At 39.4% G+C, this 22,528-nt stretch overlaps 1 protein-coding gene across 1 annotated transcript; it reads left to right on the top strand.

The window, feature by feature from the left end:
- The first annotated feature begins 15,861 nt into the window (after positions 1–15,861).
- Positions 15,862–16,830, top strand: LOC117697084 (mas-related G-protein coupled receptor member X1). The gene has a single exon (XM_034487964.2). It carries the CDS (start codon positions 15,862–15,864, stop codon positions 16,828–16,830), a length of 969 nt encoding a protein of 322 aa, XP_034343855.1.
- Positions 16,831–22,528: the final 5,698 nt, after the last annotated feature.

The following is a 22,528-nucleotide window of genomic DNA, read 5'->3' as shown; positions in this document are numbered from 1 at the left end:
AAACATTCAATAGAAAAAAGACAACATCCTCAAGAAATGATGGTTAGAAAACTGGATATCTACAAGTAGAGATATGAAAATAGACCTCTATATATCGCCTTGCAAAAAATAATACCTAACTCAAATCATTAAAAAAAAAATCTGAAAGTACTAGAAGAAAACACAGGCAGTACCATACAGAATATAGATGTAGGAGAAGACTTTGTGAATCTGACTCCATTTGCCCAGAAATTAGTAACAGCAGTTAACAGAAGGGAACTCATAGAACTAAAAAACTTCTGTACAACTAAGCAAGTAATAAACCAAATGGAATGGAAACTCCCAGAATGGGAGAAAATCTCTGCCAGCGATACATCTGACAGATGCTTAGCAGCCAAAATACAAAGAACTCAGGGAAGAGTGAAATTCAATCAATCAAACATAAAAAAAACAACTCATTCTAATAAATGTGTTACAGGTCTGAACAGAGAATTATCAAAAGAAGAAATTAAAATGGCTGAAAAAAATCTCAAATTATGTTTATCATCCTTAGTAGTTAAGAAAATACAAATCAAAATAATTTTTGAGATTTCATCCTACAACTGACAAAAAATGCTGGAGGGAATATGGAGGTAAAAGAACACTCAGTCACTCTTTGTGTGATTGCAAACTAGTGCTACCACTCTAGAAATCAATGTGGACAATTCTCAAAATGCTAAAGCTAGGTCAACTATATGACCTAGCTATAGCACTCCTTGGGACATGGCCAAAGGACTTAACATTCTACCCCACAGATACTTGCCAGCCATATTCATTGCTGCTCAATTCACAATAGCTAGAAAATAGAAACAACCTTCAACTGACTGATAAATGCATAATAAAAATGTGGTATATGTACACTATGGAATACTATTTAGCTGTAAAAAATGAAATCATAAAATTTGCAGGTAAATAGATGGAACTAAAAATTATTATATTGAGCGAAGTAACTCAAACCCAGAAAGACAAATATACGCATTCTCTTTCTAGCTACATATCTTCACATGAGAACATATAATCCGAGATAGCCATAGAAACCAAGAAAGAAAAATAAGGTCATGAAAGGGCAAACCTATGGAGGGGAATAGTGGGATAGAGTGATATAAAGGGAGAAATGGGAAACTAGTGAGGGGAGCCTTAATTGGGAAGGAGGAAGGAGGCCAATAAAACAGAAGAAGGAAGAATAAATAACACTAAAGATGTTTGAAAATCCACAAGGAAACAAATTAATTTATATTTACTTAAAATTGCATACAATATATATAGTATGCAAATATATATATATATATATATATATATATATATATATATATATATATATATATATAAAGAAGTTATGCCACTTGGGCATATGCTCCCCAGAAGCTCCATAGACCACCTAACAAAAACCCCAGCACCAGGCATGAGAAACATCTTTTCAAGTTGTTGCTCAGAGAACTCAAAATGGCTCCCAAAACAGTATAGACTATTGCTGCTGCTCTTAGCTACCTCCCAGAGGCTGAAGATAAGTCCCTATTGCTAAAGGTGCCATGTACTTCAGGCAGTACTCAGGACAATCAAACTGCATCTGACCTGAACATCTCCTCCCTGATCACTAGCTTTCATAGTACAAGAAGGTGCATGTAAGTTGCCAAAGGGATGACAACAATTATACCGATCAGAGATGCCTATGAACCACAACACTGAGCAGCACGGCAAGATACTACTCCTCAAGGTATGGTAGTGGTACTTATATCTTGGCAGTAACTAGCAGTTCTCTAATTGGATTCAAGCCCAGCCCAAGAGGAAAACCATGCTTCGTACTGGAAACCTATACAACCACCCAAACATAGTGAGGTCAGAGATCTTACAGGAGAATCTATTATTGCCACCTTTCTAGATCAGCATAATTCCTACTAAGTGCAGCTACCATCATTCATCAAAGCTTTTATGTAGCAGTAGGAGGCCATCACAGACAACCAAGACCAGTCACAATGTAGAGAACAACTCACCAGGGGGTACCCAGCCCCAAAAGACAGATAGACAACACAACTTCTGCACCTAAGACTCGGGGAAAATTTGGAAAGAGGTGTGGAAAGATTGTAAGAACCAGAGGCTCATGAAGTCTGCTTCAAAATGGTGTCTCCCAAGAAATGACAGGAAACTACACTCATGATACTGTGACAGTACAGGTGCCTAAAATAATGACCATGACATGCTAATATGGAGGGAGGAGCTCTCATAGGAACCAATCCCTAGAAAAAGAACTATAGGTAATTAAGAACTACAAATAGAAAATTAATTTTCCTAGGTATGAGCCCCTCGTTGGTTATACAATATCAAGTGAATCATGTGCACACAGGCAACACTACTGAATGGAGTCAGTAGGTTGTATCTATACATTTATCCCTACAAGGGTATAACAGTAATAACTAAAGAAGAAGAGGCCATGAGCATGACAGGGAGTAAAAGAGGCTTGGAGGGGTTGAAGAGAGGAGATGGAGGGAAGGAAATGATGTAATTATATTTTGATTAAAATTTGAAAATAGAAAAAAAATCAACAAACCTGAGGCTGCCATGCTGAATTCAAGTCCATAATACATGAGGGAGGCCATGGGCCAACAAATCACTTTCTGGGTTATAATCCCATTCTCTGTAAAAAAGGAAAAGTGCGATTACATCTTAAGCTCATATGAGGACTAAAAGGGAAAAAAATCTGCTAAGCCCTGTCACCTGCTGATTTTGACCCAGAAACAAGCTGGCTGTGTTTTCTGGGTGGAAATCATCTTAAGCATTTCTCTATATTCCAAACACTGGACTTTACTTATGTTCTCTTGGACTCCTCTCAAGGAAAAAGTCTGAAAACTAATCCTACTAAAGATGTCCTCAGAGAGAAAAATGGATGTTTATGTTATACACCTCACTAAGTAGTCTTCTGTAGATATTTCTTTTCTTCAAATACTTCTTTTCAATGGCATCCAGGCCTCTCCTCACTGACCTCTCCTTTCCCATATTTCTGTGTAAATCATCTCAGAAACAAACCCAACCCCATATACACAGTGAGCATTAAAATGTTTCTAAAGTGCTCAAAGCCTCACTGAGTATATGCTTTAAAAGCATATAATGGTAAAACTCAATTATTGAGACGGACCCGTGTAAGTAATTGCTCCAAAGTCAGAAGGAAATGTTTGCAAAAAGAATTATATTAAATGCAATTTCCTTCATCTCGACACAGCTATGTGCTGTTGTGGCTTTAATTTTTTTCATGTTTTCAATTAATCCAAACATCCTATTACTACCAGGCTCCATATTCGTGCATTCATTCATTTACTGAACAGTGAGGTCATAGTGTGCAGTAGCTACAGCCAGATACCATGCAATGTGTCTAATGTAAAAAGTAAACAAGGATTCTGTCTTCAGCAGCTGTCACAGTGAGCCATTTGTAACCCATCATGCTCAGTCATTGTCACACCAGTCCTAGCAACGGTCATAAACCTCTCAAGCCCATAAAGCTTGATCCCTGGATTGCGGCCCAAAAGGGGACAGGAGCACCACAGGAAGACCAACAAACGCAACTATCCTGGACTCTTGGGACTCTCAGAGACTGAACTCCAACCAAAGAGCATACATGGGCTGGACCTAGGCCTCACCACACATATGTAGCAGATGTGCAGCTTGGTCTTCATGTGGGTCTCAAACAACTAAAGCGGGGGCTATCTCAAAAGCTGTTGCCCATATGTGGGATATCTTCTTCTAGCTGCCTTGTCTGGCCTCAGTGGGAGTGAATGTGCCTAGCCTCACAGAGACTTGAGGTGCCAGGGTGGGGGTATACCCAGGGGTGTCCGCCCCTGCTCAGAGGAGAAGGAGAGGGAGGATGGGGGCAAAAATTGGGAGTGGGTTTTACCTGCAGTGATCAGGATGTCAAGTAAATAAGTTAAACAAAAACAAATTACATTAATTAATTAATTAATTAAAACAAAAACAAACAATTCAAAACAAGAAAGACCAAAAAGATTATGGCTCTGCTTCAGGAGCAGAGTGCTCATCCAGTATGTGCAAGTCCCTACGTTTTATCCATAGCAACAAAACATTTTAAAACTTCTGCCTAAAGCATAACACTAAGTTACCCTTAGAATTTTTTTTTGTTTCTTCACATGAAACTTTCCCTATACATTAGTCAAACCTTTTATAGCATAGTTCCCACTACCTCTGTTACCACAATTTGGAAAATCATCCATGTTATCCTTAAAATGTGGCTTCAAGTTTAATAAAGTTCTGTGATAAAAAAAAAAAAAAAAAAAAAAAAGCACATGACCTCCCTTCTCCTCTTTGTATGTGTATCCTTAGTCATAAAGGTTCAAGCATCAACTCTCATCTTCTTGAATGTTTGCAGTTGAGAGACAATGTCTATCCTTGGGCAGAGAACTGCTTGACTCTTTAGCCCAAGCCTGTCTCGCATCAATGTGGATCTATGCTGCAATAAAGACCAGACCACAAGTTTATATTCAACATGACCTCAGTATGAATATTCATGGACTCTTTTCATCTCGGCAAGTAACCTGTTCTATGCACTCATCTGTTTTCCTCACCTGCAACACAGGTTTAGTAATTTTCCACATGACAGGGTGGTCCTAAGAATGAGTACCTCCATGCATTGTCTTCCTAATATTGCCAAGAGCATCAGTAGAGGATTTCTATGATCTTACCTCCGAGGAAGAAACACATTGATGTGTGGTACTAAAACCAAGCTTCCTCACCTTGTGCTTGGAGACCCTGATTCCCAAGTCTGCATGTGTCCATCACTGCCCTAGTTCATCTGGCAGGTGATGTGGGTGATGGTGGACCTTGGACTGCAGGTGCTCAAGAATGGCTCTACCTAAATTCTCAATCTGACCTGAGTTAACTCTTCCAGTGCCACCATATTATAAGTTCCCAGCTAGAATATGCCAGCATTTTCCAGCCATTCCACACCTCAGTTGCATTTTTTATCCCAATGTCAATCTTCCCTGACATCACAGAACCAAGCCTACTCAGAATTAACATCAAGCACTACCTGATCAATTGATGACCATCTACTGCCTTTGCTGCTACCAAGAAAAATATTACTTGTCATGTGCACCTTATCCTGACCCCTTTCCTTGCTATTGAATGTCCTACAAAGATGCTATGGTACTGGACACCTAGCAAGCTTCCTGGGGCTAATGATGTCATGGACCTTAGAAAACAATATATTTCCTCCCCTCAAAGCTCAAGGAATCCTGTGGAATTGGAGGCAGAAATAATATAGGAGCCAGAGGAGACAAGGCCCTCTAGATCAACAAAGCTCATATGAACTCACAGAGATTGAAGTGGCAGGCACAGGGTTTGTACAGACCTGCATCAGGTCTTATACATTTATACTGTGGCTTCCAGTTTGGTGTTTTTATGGTATTCCTGAGCATGGAAACAAGTGAGTCTCTGACCCTTGCACCCTCTTTTGGGCCTTTTTCCTTTAGTTGGTCTGTTTTGTCAGACTTTGATGTGATGATTTTTTTGTTTTACCTTATTATATTTTATTTTGTTATATTTTTTAAATGAATGAATGAATGAACATAAATCTTGCCACTAGGGTAAAGGTTAACAATGGAACTGTCACTTATGTGCTGAGAGAGAGAAACTCAGTTTTGTTCCAATGGACTAGCACTTGATATATCAACCACTTCAGGAGTAGTTGACCAACATGTAACAGACACCACAGTTTTGTGTGTGCGCTTTTATTTGGTCACATTTTGATGGGGAGGCGGGCCTTTTTGATTGGTTGGGTTTGCTTTGCTTTTCTCTTTGGGGGAAATATTGTATTTTGTTTTCTAGGTCTGAGGTGTTTTGTTATTATACTGGGTTTTGGGGGGGGGTTGTTTTTTTGAGGAAAAATTTGAAGTTGGGTGGGAAAGAAGGAAGAAAAGCTCTGGATAAACTTGGGTAAAAGAAAGACTAAGATCAAAATATTTAAATTTTGATTGTTTTAAATAATAAAAAGATTTTAAAGTGCATGTTTCCCACATTTAGATTTGAATACATTTCTGTGCCTAAACTGACAGTAGCTTGGAAAGTTTCTGAGAGAGAGAGCCGTGTTGTTCTGGTAACACTTGGATTCTTTTTCTGCCCCATGATGTCTACCGCGTGCCTGAGGCCAGGTTTACTTTTCTTCTGATGCTTCTGGCTCTTGTTCATTACAGAGCCAGTTCTGAGATCCAAGGAGAAGTATCTGTAAACTGCTACCCATAATGCACAGCTAACCCACAAGAGGCTGACTCTACACACCGTATTCACACCACAACTGTTTCTATTTTATGATGTAGGGTTTTGTTGATCCACGAAAAAGTAAGAACAAAAATTCTTTTCAAAATAGAAGTGAAATATTGCAATTGTGTTAAGAGGAACCACCTAGCTGCCTGTAGTAGATACAGGAGTGACAGCCTATGTTCAGAATTGATTTTTTTTTTTTTTGAAAGAGGGAAAGAACAAAATGTAATTGGGAGAAGGGACACTAGAACAGTCACATTCAGAGCTATTCCAGTTGTGGGTCAGAGTAATGAATCCAACTGTAGGGCTAGACACAAGGTGGTGATTCTTTTTTGCCAACAAAGCTGCCTCTCCCCTGGGGGTTCATGATACATCCCTGGATTTTGAAAGTGAAACTGAGATGGACCATAGATATGAGGAAAATAGAAAGACATTCGCTGGAAACCTGCTTTGAGATGCTTCTGTTCTGGCAGCATCCTACCTGTAACTGCAAAAGGAAACTGTTCTCTCAGGGTCCCTCCTTCCCTGGGCAGTACCATTCTCTTAATCCTGAGTTCTAGAACATTCCTGTTGTTGAGTTTTGAAGCATGGAGTTACAAATACATACTGTTTGCTTCATTTTATGTTTATTATTTTATCAGACATTTCTGCCCATTTGAATTGTATTACTTTTTGACTCATGAACTATCCCTCATGGGCTTATTCTTTGTTGAAATGCTTGGATGTGGGTTTTGTGACTTCCCAGTAACTTACACCAGAACCTTAATTGTATACTTTTCCATATTCCTTTATTTTTATGTGATTTCTCCTTTTAATGGCTCCCTAATTTTATTAAAATTATTTCTTATGCTTTTCATAACATAAATTTACAATGTTTCTTAATATTATTTAAGCATGATATGTATTTGCATTTCACTCTTACTTGTTAAGCTGGCGTGATTCTAGGAGCTTTATGGCGATCTCTTGGTTTAACTTAAAGGGTATAATTATTTTTACAACACATTATTATGAACATTTATTGGCATTTTCTCCTTGGTTTTGGATTGATATTTGAACTTGTGTGATGTAAACTTTAAAAAACTTGAACATTTATAATCAGAGAAGCGCCTCAAATATCATAAATTGCTAACTCAATCACAAAAATGGGGCTTTCCCAAACCCATTCTTTTTTGTGACCAAATTCTTATATTCACTTTATAAAATTCCACCTTTTGGAGTTGAACATTTATTATCAGATTGTCCTTATTTTCATTTCTTCAGCTTAATTAAAACAAATTGTGTATATATTCCTTAAAAAGAATCTACTTCCCACACTTTGCTAGACCAACATAACTACTTGCTACATTCTAAATTCTACCTATCCTTATACCCAGAGATAAACGTAGCTACCACCCCTCCTCAAAGAAGCCATCTTTACAGCAAATGGAGACTGTCAAACTGAATGCAATGAATGCAAAGATTAACAGATCCTGGGGAGCTGGGTCCCAGTGAATACATTACATCATAGCTCCTGTATCTATGACCCAGGAACATCATGGAAGAGACCATAAAGATTTTAAGAGCCAGAATACCAGGACGTCTGCTGTGAAACTGTCCTAGAAACAGCTACATAAACAAGAAGGGGACAATGGCAAAAGTAATGGACATGTTAGTGTAAGAGGGAAATTTTCACAAGGTCCCACCTCTAAACGAAGAACCACAAGCAACTAATGGTTACTGGGAGAATTAGCCTCTACCAGGGATAAGCCCTTATCGGCCATTCATTGAAGAATAGTCAGCCCTAAAACCATACACATACAAATAATGAAAACAGGTTCAGTGAGTCTGGAAAGGACACAAATCCGTGTTTTGTGTGGAAGAAATCCAATAAATAATTCTCTAAGTACTTAAAACAGACTGACCTTTAAATGACATTATTAGGGGCTAGAGAGATGACTCAGTGGTTAAGAGCAACTTTTCTTCCAGAGGTCCTGAGTTCAATTCCAGCAACCACATGGTGACTCACAACCATCTGTAATGGGGTCTGATGTCCTCTTCTAGTGTGTCTGAAGACCGATAAATGACATTAGATGGCAACTAGCTGAATATGGTTATAAAGTGTGGCTTAAGAAAGGAGACCATAGGAGATAAACAATCCTTGTAAATGTTACCGTTTGCACTGCACAAAAAAATAGGTAAGTAATAAATTTCATGTATGGAGGGAAGAGGCAGTATACACTACGTAGGTTGAACTCTGTCTTATAAGGAAATATTCAGTTGATTTGGCTTTCAGCATGAATAACTAAAAACAGAAGTGTAACTTTACTATTCAGAGAATTTTAAAAAGCAGTGGAAAGAGAAAGTACAAGCGTGACATCTAGAGAGTGGGACTCGGGGGTTCACTCTGGGTGCACTTGTCTGGTCAGTTACAATAAAAAGACACCTACAAGCTAGTTATCAGGTGAAGAAAACAGGAAAGAAAAAAAGATGGGCCTATGAGGATGCTCTAGAGACACCGTAATGTACTTTAGTAATAAATCTCACATGCAGCTCATTTTAGCTAACATCATTACTGCCTAGGCTCGTAGTTGGCAACTGAAGCTTCAGAATGGCACTTACTTACAGAGGTGGGGGGATACCAGATAAGGTGGGGTGGGAGAGGCTCATATATGAGTGGAAACTGGGAAGTCATCCAGAAATATCTCTGTGAAGAATTGTGTCTCACATTGATTTGGTGTCTTATTGATCCACAGCCCAAGAAATCACATGGACTGCCCAGCATCTCAGTAAGTCTCACTTGGTCACTAGCTCTTACTAAGGCTCCTACTGGCATTTCTTGGGGGACATAAAAGGATGCTCTAGCATCCACAACCTCAGAAGACTTCAAATTCAGCACAAATCAGCTCTTCAACTCCTGACAGAGCGTTGGAAGAAAGGTAAGAATTTGTGTCCAGGTAGGTTTGTTTCCAGAGTTTGTTTTTTTTTTAAAAAAAATTGTTTATGTTCACAACCTTCTGTTTCAATACTGAGAAGCTGCATGTGGGGACCATTGGACTTCCTTCAAGGAAAGGATGGAGACATGAGGCTTGCTCCTGAAACGAGTGTTGGCAACCTTGAATATAGGAGAAATGTCAGTAAAGTTACCGAAACCACTGACCCTTTTTTTTAATCCCAGTTTTTCCATTGCATTGCCATGGGAAGAATGGGGCATCTTACATTCATTTACGAGGCAAGGGGAAAGCTAATATGGTTGCACGCTCCCTTGATCTCTGTATTTGGATTATGAGGAAGGAGGATTACATTCACTTGAAGTCAGCCTGGGCTACACAGAAGGTTGCAGCCCAGCCTGGGCTACATGGAAAGACTCTGTCTCAAAAATAAAGAAAAGGGAAGAAGGAGTCAGGATCACATTCAGACCTCGTTTCCCAGACTGACTGCTCCTAAGCAGGTCTCATTGCTTTATTTGCTTTTCTATTCTATTCTCCTTTGCATGTCTGAGACCTGAGAAGGTGTCAGAAGAAACATGTTAGCACAACTGAAATATTTAGGGAATGTGCCTTAATCTGGTGTTTGCAGTCATAGACAGGATTGAGGAATACTGATAATGCATGATTTTTCACCATAAGGGGTGCAATGGGAGAGCACTGTATTTAACCCTGTACATAGCCAGAGAAGAAGCGTTTCCCAGAAGAAAATAAATCCTAGCTATAGTTGTAGTCGCAGAAAAGGACAGTCATGCAAGTGGAGACTCGCTGCCTTTGCCAACTCACAACCTCACAGGTCAAGAGCCAGGAGCCAAAAATTCACCACTCACCCTGCCAACAAGTCTCCTGGTGATACCTCCCAGTGACTCTAAAACCACTCAAACTGAAAGACAGCAAAGATCCTAGTTTCCTTCCCATACCCTCCAGCCAACTAAGGTATTGAAAGCTTGTCTTTAAAAGAAAATCAAAACTGTATTTTCTGCCTGATAGGAGGATGGACTGACCCTCTGTTCATTGGAAGCCTCCTCTCTAGGTGTGTCCTCTGAAGGGAGTCACATCTACTTTGTGAGGCAGAAGAGAGACACTGGAGTGGAGCATCTGTCCTTAAATGGCTTATACCCATATCTCTCTTCTTCTTCGCTGGATTCCCCTCCTCACTTCTAAAATTTAAAATAAAATGTTAATTCTTACGTCTTCAACTGTTGAAAGAACCAAAAGAGAAAATAGCAATTGATTTCAGCTCAGTTGTTATTTCTACAACTAGGTCGTGTGTGTGTGTGTGTGTGTGTGTGTGTGTGTGTGTGTTGTCTCTTTACATTTTAAGTCCTACACTTCTATTTCCTTTAAAGCTCCTTTCAAGCAAAGGCTTTTTCCTGCAAAGTAAATACCACTAAAGATCTCCTGAGACAAAGAATGGAATCCACTCATGTGGCTTACTTCACACACCACGCCAATTAAGTCTTCCTTTTGTTGTTGTTTAAATTTCTTTACCTCTTTTCCTGGCACTGAGACCTCGCTCTCCTTCTTTTATTCTTTATGAGCAATTCAGTCCAGACTCATATACAACCCTCTACCACTCTCCCCCAACCCAGTCTACCCATACACACATGATCTGTGTACAAAAATAAATCTATGTGCTCAGTCAAGCTGTGAGTCCTTGCGTTATGAAAGAAATCAGGGTTCCCTCAGTAATAAAAGAATTATAAAACACACTCCCCTCCAAGAAAAATGTTGTAAAAAAACAGATTGAGAAAAAAGCTCAATAACAGTTTTACTAACATTTCAGAGCAAAACAACAGAGTAAATAAGCTGTAAATCTGGGCAGCTGACAGGAGGAGGGAGATGGAGAAGGGGAAGAGAAAAGGCCATACCTTTTGACATTGCAAGAAAGCTGGCATGTCCTGCAAAGGAAGTTGGAAAGAAACTCTGTGGCATAAAGGAATGTGGGTTTCAGAAATGATTGAGAAAGTCCAGAGTGTCAGGAAAAGCTTGCTTGGGCTTTTGGCCCATGTTCAAAGGAAAGGGAGATCTAAAGAAAGAAAAGGGGAAATTACACTTCTCTGAGTTAGAGTGCATTCAGAGAAGCAGGCAGGCTTAACTGTACCATCTGTGGGAAACTCAGAGAGAGCTACATAGAGGGTGGCACTCCTGTGAAGGATGAGTGAGTTCTCATTCCTTCTTTCACCTTAGCAATCTCCTGGCCAGGTGACTGACAAGTGCAGCTTGGTCAACTCAAGGGATGAGGTAAATGTATGTGATGTTGTAATCTGTTGAGCAGACCAGAGTCATATCTCTGCCCAGTGTTAGGGGTAGAACTCAGAATCCATTCTTTTGAACGTGAGGAAGTATCTTTCCCTTAATGTACCTCAATAAAACCCTGATATCTTTATCTTTTCTTTTATCTTTTATTTTAAGTCCTAAGGAGGCAAATGTGATGCTTCCCTTTCTGGGGTTATCAGGGGATCAGGACATGGACCCAATACTGACCATGAGAGAAGGATCCATCCCTGTAATATTCAGGAAATTCTTCTAAACACACTGAGCTGTCCAAGAAAGCCACAAAGAATACAATATTCTTCATCTTACTTTACTTGAATGTCCTAGTACCTACAAGTGTAATTCATGTTTGCTTTTGTATTTAACCCAAACAGTCCTCTCCCATCATACTCCTCTTCCACTCAATCATCTGATTACCAAAGATCAAGAAGACAGTGTGCCACTCAGAGTCAGACCCTTGAAAACAGACATTTCTGTTTTTTAAGGATAACATAACCAGCTATCTTCACTATCTGTCGTAGCAAGAAATCAGACTCCCTTATATCCTTAAAACATCTCCCATATCAATAGTCATGAATGCAGCCTGAGGCTTTCTTTGCCATTTTTAATTTCAGTACCTGAGAGAAAATTTTGGCCTAGGACAAGACAATGGCTGTATCCACTGTCCTGTGTTCTCAAATCCTATCCCAGACTTTTCTCTTCTTATGTAAGAATTTCTGGAGACATGATGTGGTGGCTGGTAGGGACTACTGAGGTCTGTACCAGTGTCTAGCCTAGAGAATATTCCTCTGTCTGTAAAGAAGAGAAAATATTGTATTTAATGCCTACAGGAACTAGGCCAATTCAAAGTGCAGGCATCTCATCTTTTTAAAATGGTTAAGTTTGTGACTGTTTTCTCCCTGTGACACAGAAACAGATATTCCAACACCACATGGTAGTCCTGAGGATGAGAGACCATGTTTGTGAGTACTTGTGTTGTGGTTGGTTTCCCAGGAGTATACTGGAGGTTCCAGTAAACTCATCTGGGGAAACCCAAATTAAAGCAATGCCTGAATCAAAGAAGCACATTTATCTATTTTGCTGTCTAGTTCTATGCTAACCTAACACAAGCTAGAGTCAACTTGGAACCTCAGTTGAGAAAAATAACCTCATGAGAATGACCTGTGGGCAAGTCTATGGGACATTTTCTTGATTAATGATTGACAGGAGAGGGCCTGGCCCATTGTGAGTGGTACCAGTCTTGGGCTGGTAGTCTTGAATGCTTATGGAAATGTCTGAGTCTTGCTAACGTCATGTTTTTTTTTTTTTAATTTACCAAGGTAAATTTGAAATATTAGTTCATGAAAATTACAGCTGCAATTTTATACACATATATGGTGTGTGGGTGTGGGTGAAAGAGAGAGAGGGGGGAGAGGAGGAGGGTAGGTAGGTAATGATGGGTGAGAGAGGGCAGAAACAAATATAAGAGGAAACAAGAAAAGAGGAAGAGAGAAACATTTATTTATGAATTCTCTGTGGGTACCTTCATACAACAGCAAAGTTAAATATTTGTGACAGAAACCATCTAGTGAGAAGTGCTAAAATACTGTCTTGTACTTTATGAAAACATATATTAGTCTCTGGTCTAGTTACACCCACACCTACTATTATGATGACCAGAGCTTGGTGAGAAGTCCATATCCAATAGTGTGTGCCCTCTAACTTTTACTTTTGAGATGACTTTAACTCCCTAGGTCTTATTCATTTGCTCACAAATTGTACAATAAGCATCAGAAATACCTGATGGTATTTTGATGTGCATACCTTGAATGTATTGACTAAATCGCTGTAAGAATAAAGCTGAAGGCAAAATTAGAATCCAAGGAAATTGGAGATGCCAGAAACATGAAACATCTGCCGAAAACTGATGTAGGTAGAGAATGCAGGTAGCCCATCGGGAAGCCCTTTGAGGTCACATTGCAGTGTCATGTGACCCTGATGATGAGGATGAAGATGCAAGATTTTATGTGTGCACCAGTGGTTTGCTTTCTTGCTTTGGGCCCATACTTTCTTGACATTCTCCTGGTTCTCTGTTTTAGAATGAGAACAACGTTTACTCTATGTGATTGTATGTTGGAAGTTTCTACATTTGACGTTTTATACTATTTTATAGGGAATGACAGCAAAGAAATTAGTCTGAGTCTCAGAAGACATTTGCAAATGTTGGATGCTGAGCAAGCTAAGACTGCTGGGATTAAAGGAGTGGATTACTGTATTTTTAGTTGTACACAGGATCTCTCTACCATGATAAGTAAAATCATGGCAATATTGTTTTTATTTGGAAATTTCTGAATAATTTAAGGAGTTGTACTTGGGTGCCAAGTTGATTTGGATTGGGTTTATAATGATTAAACATGACTGACAACTTGACCGGATTAAGAAAATTCTACAAAATCACACTTCTTAATGTGTCTGAAAGGGCACTGCAGGCAAGCATCAACACAGTGAGCCCAAGAAGGAATGTGGATAGCTTCACCAAAGAATGTAACAAAAGAGAAAGAAGAAAGAATCTAGCACAGGCACCCCATCTCTGCTTCCTGCCTCCCCTAAATGAGCCTCTTTTCTACACAATGTGCTCCTGCTGTGTAGAAGCAGTGGGTTTCAATTAGTTCCCAGATGCACTGTCATCTTGTCATCTCCTCTTTCTCTATTTGGTCCCTCTCCCTCTCCCTCTCCCTCTCCCTCTCCCTCTCCCTCTCCCTCTCCCTCTCCCTCTCCCTCTCCCTCTCCCTCTCCCTCTCCCTCTCCCTCTCCCTCTCCCTCCCCTTTCCCATCCCTCCCCACCTCTGCACTTTTTTTTTTTTTTTGGTTTTTCAAGACAGGGTTTCTCTGTGTAGTCCTGGCTGCCCTGGAACTCACTCTGTAGACCAGGCTGGCCTCGAACTCAGAAATCCACCTGCCTCTGCCTCCCAAGTGCTGGGATTAAAGGCATGTGCCATCACTGCCCTGCTCTCTCTGCACTTTTATACCTCTACCATCAAAATATACTCTCTTAATACACAAGCTGTCATTAGCAATCTTTAGAAAAATAAGAATTAGATGATATCATGCACTTCACAACATATTCTTCATACTTCTCCATTGTTATTTTCCTATCCTCTTATAATATTACATAGACCTCTCTCTAACTTACTACTTCATCTTCTGTACTGATGAAAACATTCAGCTCCACCCAAGCCCTGAACTTATACTGAGTAACAAAATGTTTCTAGTTGCTAGCCAAAGTTATCCTGAATTCTCATAACAAAGGCATTCAATTATTTGGCCATAAATATCATTTCAAATATACAAAACTATCTATAAAATAATTTCAATGAATGAAATTTTACTTTATAACTTTATATGTGTGTGTATGTTGATTCTTTTCATTTATTTTACTTATTCTTTTTACTTAATCCCAATTATCTACTGCTAGAAGCAACCTCATTTGTTCTTTTACTTGTTGAGAAAATATTAATCCCACAATGTAGGCCAGTGAGATGGTTTAGTGGGAAAAAGTACTTGCTGCTAACCCTGATGGCCTAAATTCAATCCCCAGGACAAAGATGATGAGAGAACCAAATCTTTCAACTCTAATCTCTACAAAGATACATACATACATACATACATACATACATACATACATACATACACATACATATGCACACATGCACACATGCATATACTCAATTTTTAAATGAGATTTTTAAATTTTTATACTTATAAAAGAAAAAACACACTGTCACATATAAAAAGCTAAACCCTGGAAAATATAGAAATCACCTTTGTCTTTAAGAACTATCCCCCAATGGGTCCCATCTAGATCACCAGACCCAGTCATCCTAACAAATGTCCTAGAAAAAGTTCACTTTAGCACTGTGGCCCTAAAACACGCTCTTCACCATGGATGATGGAGCTATCTTGGTTGCAGGGATATAATGATCACCTCTGTGTTTTTCTCAGTCCTACATGAGAAAAAATTCTGGTCTAGAACAGAGTAGTGCTCATTCCATGTAGTTTGTCTCAAGGAATACATAGATGTGACATAGAATAACATGAATCATTTCTATGTGATTTAAAGGTCCTTGGATATACAGAGGAAGAATGACCCAGACTATAGAGTATAAACACGCTCTGAATTTGAATCCAAAGTCCATAATCCTTAACCCATGTGGTCATGTTACTTGCCTTTTATTTATAAATGATTTTATTTAGCCATGTTGACAACAATATCTATATTACATTATGATCACAAGAAGGGGCAATGTTAAGGTGCTCAAATATGGTTTGTGTTCTCAGGGACACTACTGGAAGATTTGTGAGCATGGATCCAACCATCTCATCCCACAACACAGAATCTACACCACTGAATGAAACTGGACGTCCCAACTGCAGTCCAAGCTTGACCCTGCCCTTCCTGGTCCTCATCATTGCCCTGGTTGGATTGGCAGGAAATACCATTGTACTCTGGCTCCTGGGATTCCACATACACAGGAAAGCCATTTCAGTCTATGTCCTCAACCTGGCTCTGGCAGACTCCTTCTTCCTCTGTTGCCACTTTGTTGACGCTCTGCTACGGATCATTGACTTCTTTGGCCTCTATACCCATGAATTAAGCAAAGAAATCTTAGGCCAGGCAGCTATCATTCCCTATATCTCAGACCTGAGCATCCTCAGTGCTATTAGCACGGAGCGCTGCCTGTCTGTATTGTGGCCAATCTGGTACCACTGCCACCGCCCAAGAAACATGTCAGCTATCATATGTGCCCTAATCTGGGTTCTGTCCTTTCTCATGGGCATCCTTGATTGGTTCTTCTCAGGATTCCTGGGTGAGACTCATGGTCATTTGTGGAAAAATGTTGACTTTATTATAACTGCATTTCTGATTTTTTTATTTATGCTTCTCTTTGGGTCCAGTCTGGCCCTAGTGGTGAGGGTCCTCTGCGGTTCCAGGCGCAAGCCACTGTCCAGGCTGTACATTACAATCTCACTCACAGTGATGGTCTATCTCATCTGTGGCCTGCCTCTTGGGCTTTACCTCTTCTTTTTATATTGGATCCATTTACATTACCCCATTTGTTACATTTACCAAGTTACTGTGATCCTGTCCTGTGTAAACAGCTCTGCCAACCCCATCATTTATTTCCTTGTAGGTTCCTTTAGGCAGCATAGAAAGCATCGGTCTCTCAAAACAGTTCTTAAGAGGGCTCTGGAGGACACTCCTGAGGAGGATGAAGAATACACAGACAGCCATCTTCAGAAAACCACTGAGATGTCAGAAAGCAGATGTTGAGAGTCAATACATTAACTTACTCGTCTCTCAGAAATGCCTCAGTGATTGCCATGCTTTCAAATGTTTCATTTTTAATCTGATTTTCTTATAATTCTGAAAGTAGTCAGAAATAAGAATTTCTCTAACCTTCTTGGCACTGTCAATGAATTTCTCAAATATCCTCCAAAAATTTTCTCATTGAACACTTTTTTTTTTGAATGGAAAAGTTCGTATTCAAACCATAAGTCTGAAACTGAGAACATAAAGTTATAAAATGTTTTTACTCAGGGCCGTTTCCCAGAGAATTTTATATCTTGTGATTCTCCCAGGGCAGAAAATAGTAAGCTTTGTTATGAAAGAATGGGTTCTACCACATGTAAGGAGAGCCAACGCCTCCAAGAAGAACGTCTCCAACATTTTAAGGAGAAAGCTTCCCACAGACAGTCTCTATCTGTGTGGAATAATGCAGGCAGTCACACATATGAGAAGTATTTCGGAAATTCTTTCTTATGGTGTAATGTCAAATTTGTCTTGTGTTTTTGGTTAAAATCAAGGCCTTTGTCTTTGAGCATGATAAGCACATGTTTACTTTTCAACCATAGTAAAAAAATATGACCAAGCCACTGAAATGCTGGAAAAAGTAGAAAGTTAGAAAGTTGCTTTGGAAAGATCAAGTGGCAGTTTGGAGTCTATTTTAGAACAAGATATCCAGACTTGACTATGCCACTGACATGAACTGAAGGCACCATGAACTAAGCAGAACCAAAAGAGTCTCTTTGTTCATTGTTAAGTATAACCAGCCACCTTGCACACTCTCCTCCCACCACTGGGGCAGCTGTCTGGCTATTGTAATGCTCCTTCTATAAGATGCTATGGTATATTCTAGGCACTGATATTGCCAGTACAGCAATGCTGATTATAAAAACGATGAAATTTGGTTACTGTTTTTTAGGAGGGTACAGAATGTTGAAGAAGATATCTCTTTGCAAATACCTGTCTATACTGGTACAGTTGTTCTATCCATGTTAAAACCAGGTAGAAATTGGAAAAAGTGCACGTGTGTGTGTGTGTGTGTGTGTGTGTGTGAGAGAGAGAGAGAGAAAGAGAGAGAGAGAGAGAGAGAGAGAGAGAGAGAGAGAGAGAGAGAGAGAGAGAGAGAATGTGAAGAGATTGGGCTGGGAGTGGATGTGTGTGTAGATGTGTGTTGTGTGTGGTGGTAGGGGGTCATGTGTGTGTGGTGGTAAGGGGCCGTGTGTGTGGTGTGTGTGGTGTGGGGTGATGTGTGTGTTTTTGTGTGTCCATGTTGTGTGTGGTGATATGGTGTATATGTAGTGGTGGGGTTGCTAGGGGATAGGTGTGTGTTGTGGTGGGGTGGGGTAAGTGTGGGTGTATATGTGTGGTGGGAGGTGCATGTTGATGATAACTAGAAGTTACCTAGCATGTACCACTACCTAGCATGTAACTCACTTCTGTGAGTTACACTGATTTCTTTCTATTTTAACTCTCTATATATTTTACTTTTATGTTTCAATATATTTTAACAGAAATATAATCATATTATCAAAGAGACATTAAGTAACTTAAAGACAGATGAAGATGGGGAAAGAGACAAGTCATAGTGACAATAGGGCCAAAATTGAGAAAAGAAAAAATATTTCATTTTTAATTAAAATGAACATATTATTCTTGACATATTAATATTCAATATTAACTAATATATTATTCTTGACATATTAATATTCAATATTAACAAATATATGATTCTTGACATATTAATATTAACTATTAATGATAGTTTAAAAGCAGGTAACCAGTTATCAAAAATTTCATGGTCAGTATTTGCATGTACCTCTTTTGAAATGCAATATCTGTAGCATTTAATATTTCATATATAACATGTAGTTACACCTACAACAGAATAATGCATAACCATTTCAGATGTTCCAAAGAGTATAGATGACAACTAATGCAAGTCTGAACTTTGACATATTATTTACTTATTTCATTTAAGTAGCATTATTTGTTTATTTTAAGATGGAAATTGGGAAAATATATGACAAAACTTCTAGTATATGGCCCATGTTAGTGGGGAGTATGTTGATGTTTATTATGTCATTCCTTACATATAAATAGAGATAGATTCTGAGTAATACATTCTTGTATAAACATGGAGCCTAGCACACACATGGACTAAATGGTGTGTGTGTGTGTGTGTGTGTGTGTGTGTGTGTGTGTGTGTGTACTCAACGGTGTGTTACTCAACCCTTGATAGCCCACAGTTCTGGTAAGTAATGTTTTCACTTTTCAGTAGATTCTAGGAAACTTAATTTTTATTTGATTTCTTCTATGACTTTTTAATCATTCAAAGTTGCATTTTCAATCTCGGTGTGTTTGTACATTTCTGTAAATATTTTATACATTTTTCTTGCTGTCGATTTCTAGTTTTATTCTATTATGACATGATACAACATGATAAATTATTTCAGTGTGTGGCTTGTTAAGTTTGGCTTTGTAAACCAAATAGCCCAATTAAAAATAGGGTGCAAACAAAGAATTCTCAACATAGGAATCTTGAATAGCTGAGAAGCACTTAAAGAAATGCTCATCATCTTTAGTCATCAAGGCTAATGAAAACGACCCTGAGATTCCACCTCACACCAGTCAGAATGGCTAAGATCAAAACTCAAGCAACAGCAGATGCTGGCAAGGATGTACAGAAAGAAGAACACTCCTCCAATGCTGGTGGAATTGCAAATTTGTACAACTACTCTGGAAATCAAGTTGATGGTTTCTCAGAAAATTGGAAATAGTTCTACATAAAGATCCAGCTATACCACTCCTGGGCACCAAAAGATACCCCACCATGTCACAAGGGCACATGCTCCACTATGTTAATAGCAGCCTTATTTGTAATAATCAGAAACTTGAAACAACCAAGATGTCCCTCAACTGAAGAATGAATACAGAAAACATGGCATTTACACAATGAAATGCTATTCAGCTATTTAAAATGAAGATATCATGAATTTTTCAGGCAAATGGATGGAACTAGAAAATAGTGAGATAACCCAAAAGGACACACGTGGTATGTAGTCATTAAGTGGATATTAGCCATAAAGTACAGAATACCCATCATACACCCCACGGACCCTAAGAAGTGAAACAAGAAGGAAGGCACAAGTGAGGAATCTTGAATCACACTTAGAAGGGTGAACAAAATAGTCACAGGAGGCAGAGAGAGGAAGGGAAATGGGTGGGAAGAGGAGGAAAAGAGGGATGAGGGGGCAGGATCAGGTGTGCTGAGAGACAGAGAGTGGATGGAAAGCTACAGCTAACAGGGGTGAGGGCGGAGGGAATCTTTAGTAAGTCCCAGAGATTTGAATCTCTGGAGGGAGGCTCCCAGGAGTCAATGAGGGTGACAAGAAGCCTAATAGTGAGGACATGGAACCTGAAGAGGCCACTTCCTGTAGCCAGGCAGGACCCCCAGTGGAGTAATAAGCACACTAACCCACCCACAATACTTTCTACCCAAAATTTGTTCCGTCTAAAAGAAATGGAACCGAGACTGAAGGAACAGCCAACCAATAACTGGCCCAACTTGAAACTCATTCTATGAGCAAACACCAATCCCTGACATTATTCATGATACTCTGTTATGCTTGCAGACAGGAGTCTACCATAACTGTTCTCTGAGAGGCTCCACCCAGCAGCTGACTGAAACAGATGCAAATATGCAGAGCCAAACAGTAGACGAAAGTCAGGGACTCTTATGGAAGAGTTGGGAAAAGGATTGAAGACTCTGAAGGGAATAAGAACTCCACAGAAAGAACAGCCAAGTCAACTAACCTGGACCCTTGGGGGACTAGGCCCCCAGCACATATGTAGCAGACATGCAGCTCAGTCTCCATGTGCCCCCCCCCCCCACCAACAATTGGAGCAGAGGCTCTCCTTAAAGCTGTAGCCTGACTGTGGTATCTGTTCCTCAACAGGGCTGCCTTTGCTGGCCTCAGTGAGAGAGAATGCACCTACCCTGGCAGAACCTTGATGAGTGGGGCTGGAGTGGGGGATACTCAAGGGGTGCCCCACTCTCTCAGAGGAGAAGGAGAGGGGGAATGGAGAGAGGGTCTCTGTGAGGAGGGACCAGGAGGGGGCAGCATTTAATGTGAGTAAATTAATTAATTTTTAAAAAGAGTTGTTTTGTGGTCCAAATCATGTACTAACTTGAAGAATGTTTTGTGGGCTTCTGAGAAAATATTCGTTCTATAAAGGTTGAACGGCAGATTCCACAGAAGTCTGGTATGCCTGTTTGATCTTTAGTGTAGTTTTATGCTGTTTCTTTGTGGATTTTTGTGTGGATGAGATCGTTTGCTGATTCTGATGGGTTATTGGAGTCCTATTATTATATCTGGACCAGTCTATCTTTTCACTTTGTTTCACAAAATTAAGTACACCAATGTTAGTATACACATGTTCACAATTATTGTATGTTCTTGATTCACTTTCTCTTTATTAATAGTAGCATTCTTTATCATTTCTGGCTAAGTTTGGCCTATTTTGTAAGATATGGGTAAGGATACTCCATCTCACTTTTGGAACCAATTTTTAGTATATAATAATGACCGAGGGCACAATAAAATAGACAAAAATATCAAAAAGAAAGAAAAGAATGTGAGTCAATGTCTATCCAATTGAGACCTTGAACCAGCCTTCTTCACAGACTACTTTCAGGACCCAAAACAGCTCCCAGTGAGGGAGCTCCTTTCTCAAAGTAACATCCAGATACTTCCGTTGTTTTCAGTGATAAACAAGTGTCCTTAGGGACTTGAGACTGCCAACAGTATTGTTTAAAAATCTGGCTGAACCAAAGTTTCATCAAATGGAAGTGGTGAGTCAGAATTTCTGGTTAGAAAAGAATGCTAAAGGTCATTTTCCAGAATATAACTTTGCAAAAGAAGGACTGCACTTTGCTCAGAATTAAGCCCTGCCACTTAGGACAGTTTCAGAAATAGCAGATACTCAGGGAGTAGCTGCCACTCTAATAAATGAGTCCAGCCTCAGCACTCCAAGTTAGAGCATTCTTAGGGAGCATGCAAACACTATCTGCTTCTATATCTCTAGCATCTGAGAGCAGATTGCCCACTGAACTCAAACTAGAGGAAAGCCATGTGGAATCTACATATTTTCTTCAACTGATGAATCAACATCTAATAGAAATAAATAGGTAACTCTGAGACAGGTAACAGAGACTTAGAGGCAATTTCCTTCCAAGTTGTAACTGCATCTTGCTTTACAAGGTATATATTTTTTGTCCTATTTGTGATTGAGAGAAAGAAAAGATTTATTAAGTATACTATATACTAATGACAGGAGTTTTTCTGAAACATTTAAACCGGTCACCAGGGGGTTCAGGCATTCCTTAAATGGTTACATCTCTGCTGATTATTTATTGATGGAGTAGAAAAAAAACATGAACACTAAGCTATTCTTAAAGAATTAAGCATCAGATGGGAAATGAGAGATACAATAATCTATGGGTATAGGACAAGAACTTAGGGAGCAGCTTATTACCAGGCCCATTTAGAATAGTATTCAGTCCTCCCCTGGGGCCTCCCACCTAGCCAGCTATGGGGCTCTGGCTCAATTAACAAGAACAGGCATGAGTTTCATCTTATAAAGTGGTCTTGAAATCAGAAAGTGGTTGATTACTCCCATAAAATTT

This window comes from Arvicanthis niloticus, chromosome 1, assembly GCF_011762505.2.
Source record: "Arvicanthis niloticus isolate mArvNil1 chromosome 1, mArvNil1.pat.X, whole genome shotgun sequence".
NCBI lineage: Eukaryota > Metazoa > Chordata > Mammalia > Rodentia > Muridae > Arvicanthis > Arvicanthis niloticus.
The sequence above is the reverse complement of the archived record's forward strand: the minus strand, read 5'-3'. Positions and strand labels throughout refer to the sequence as shown.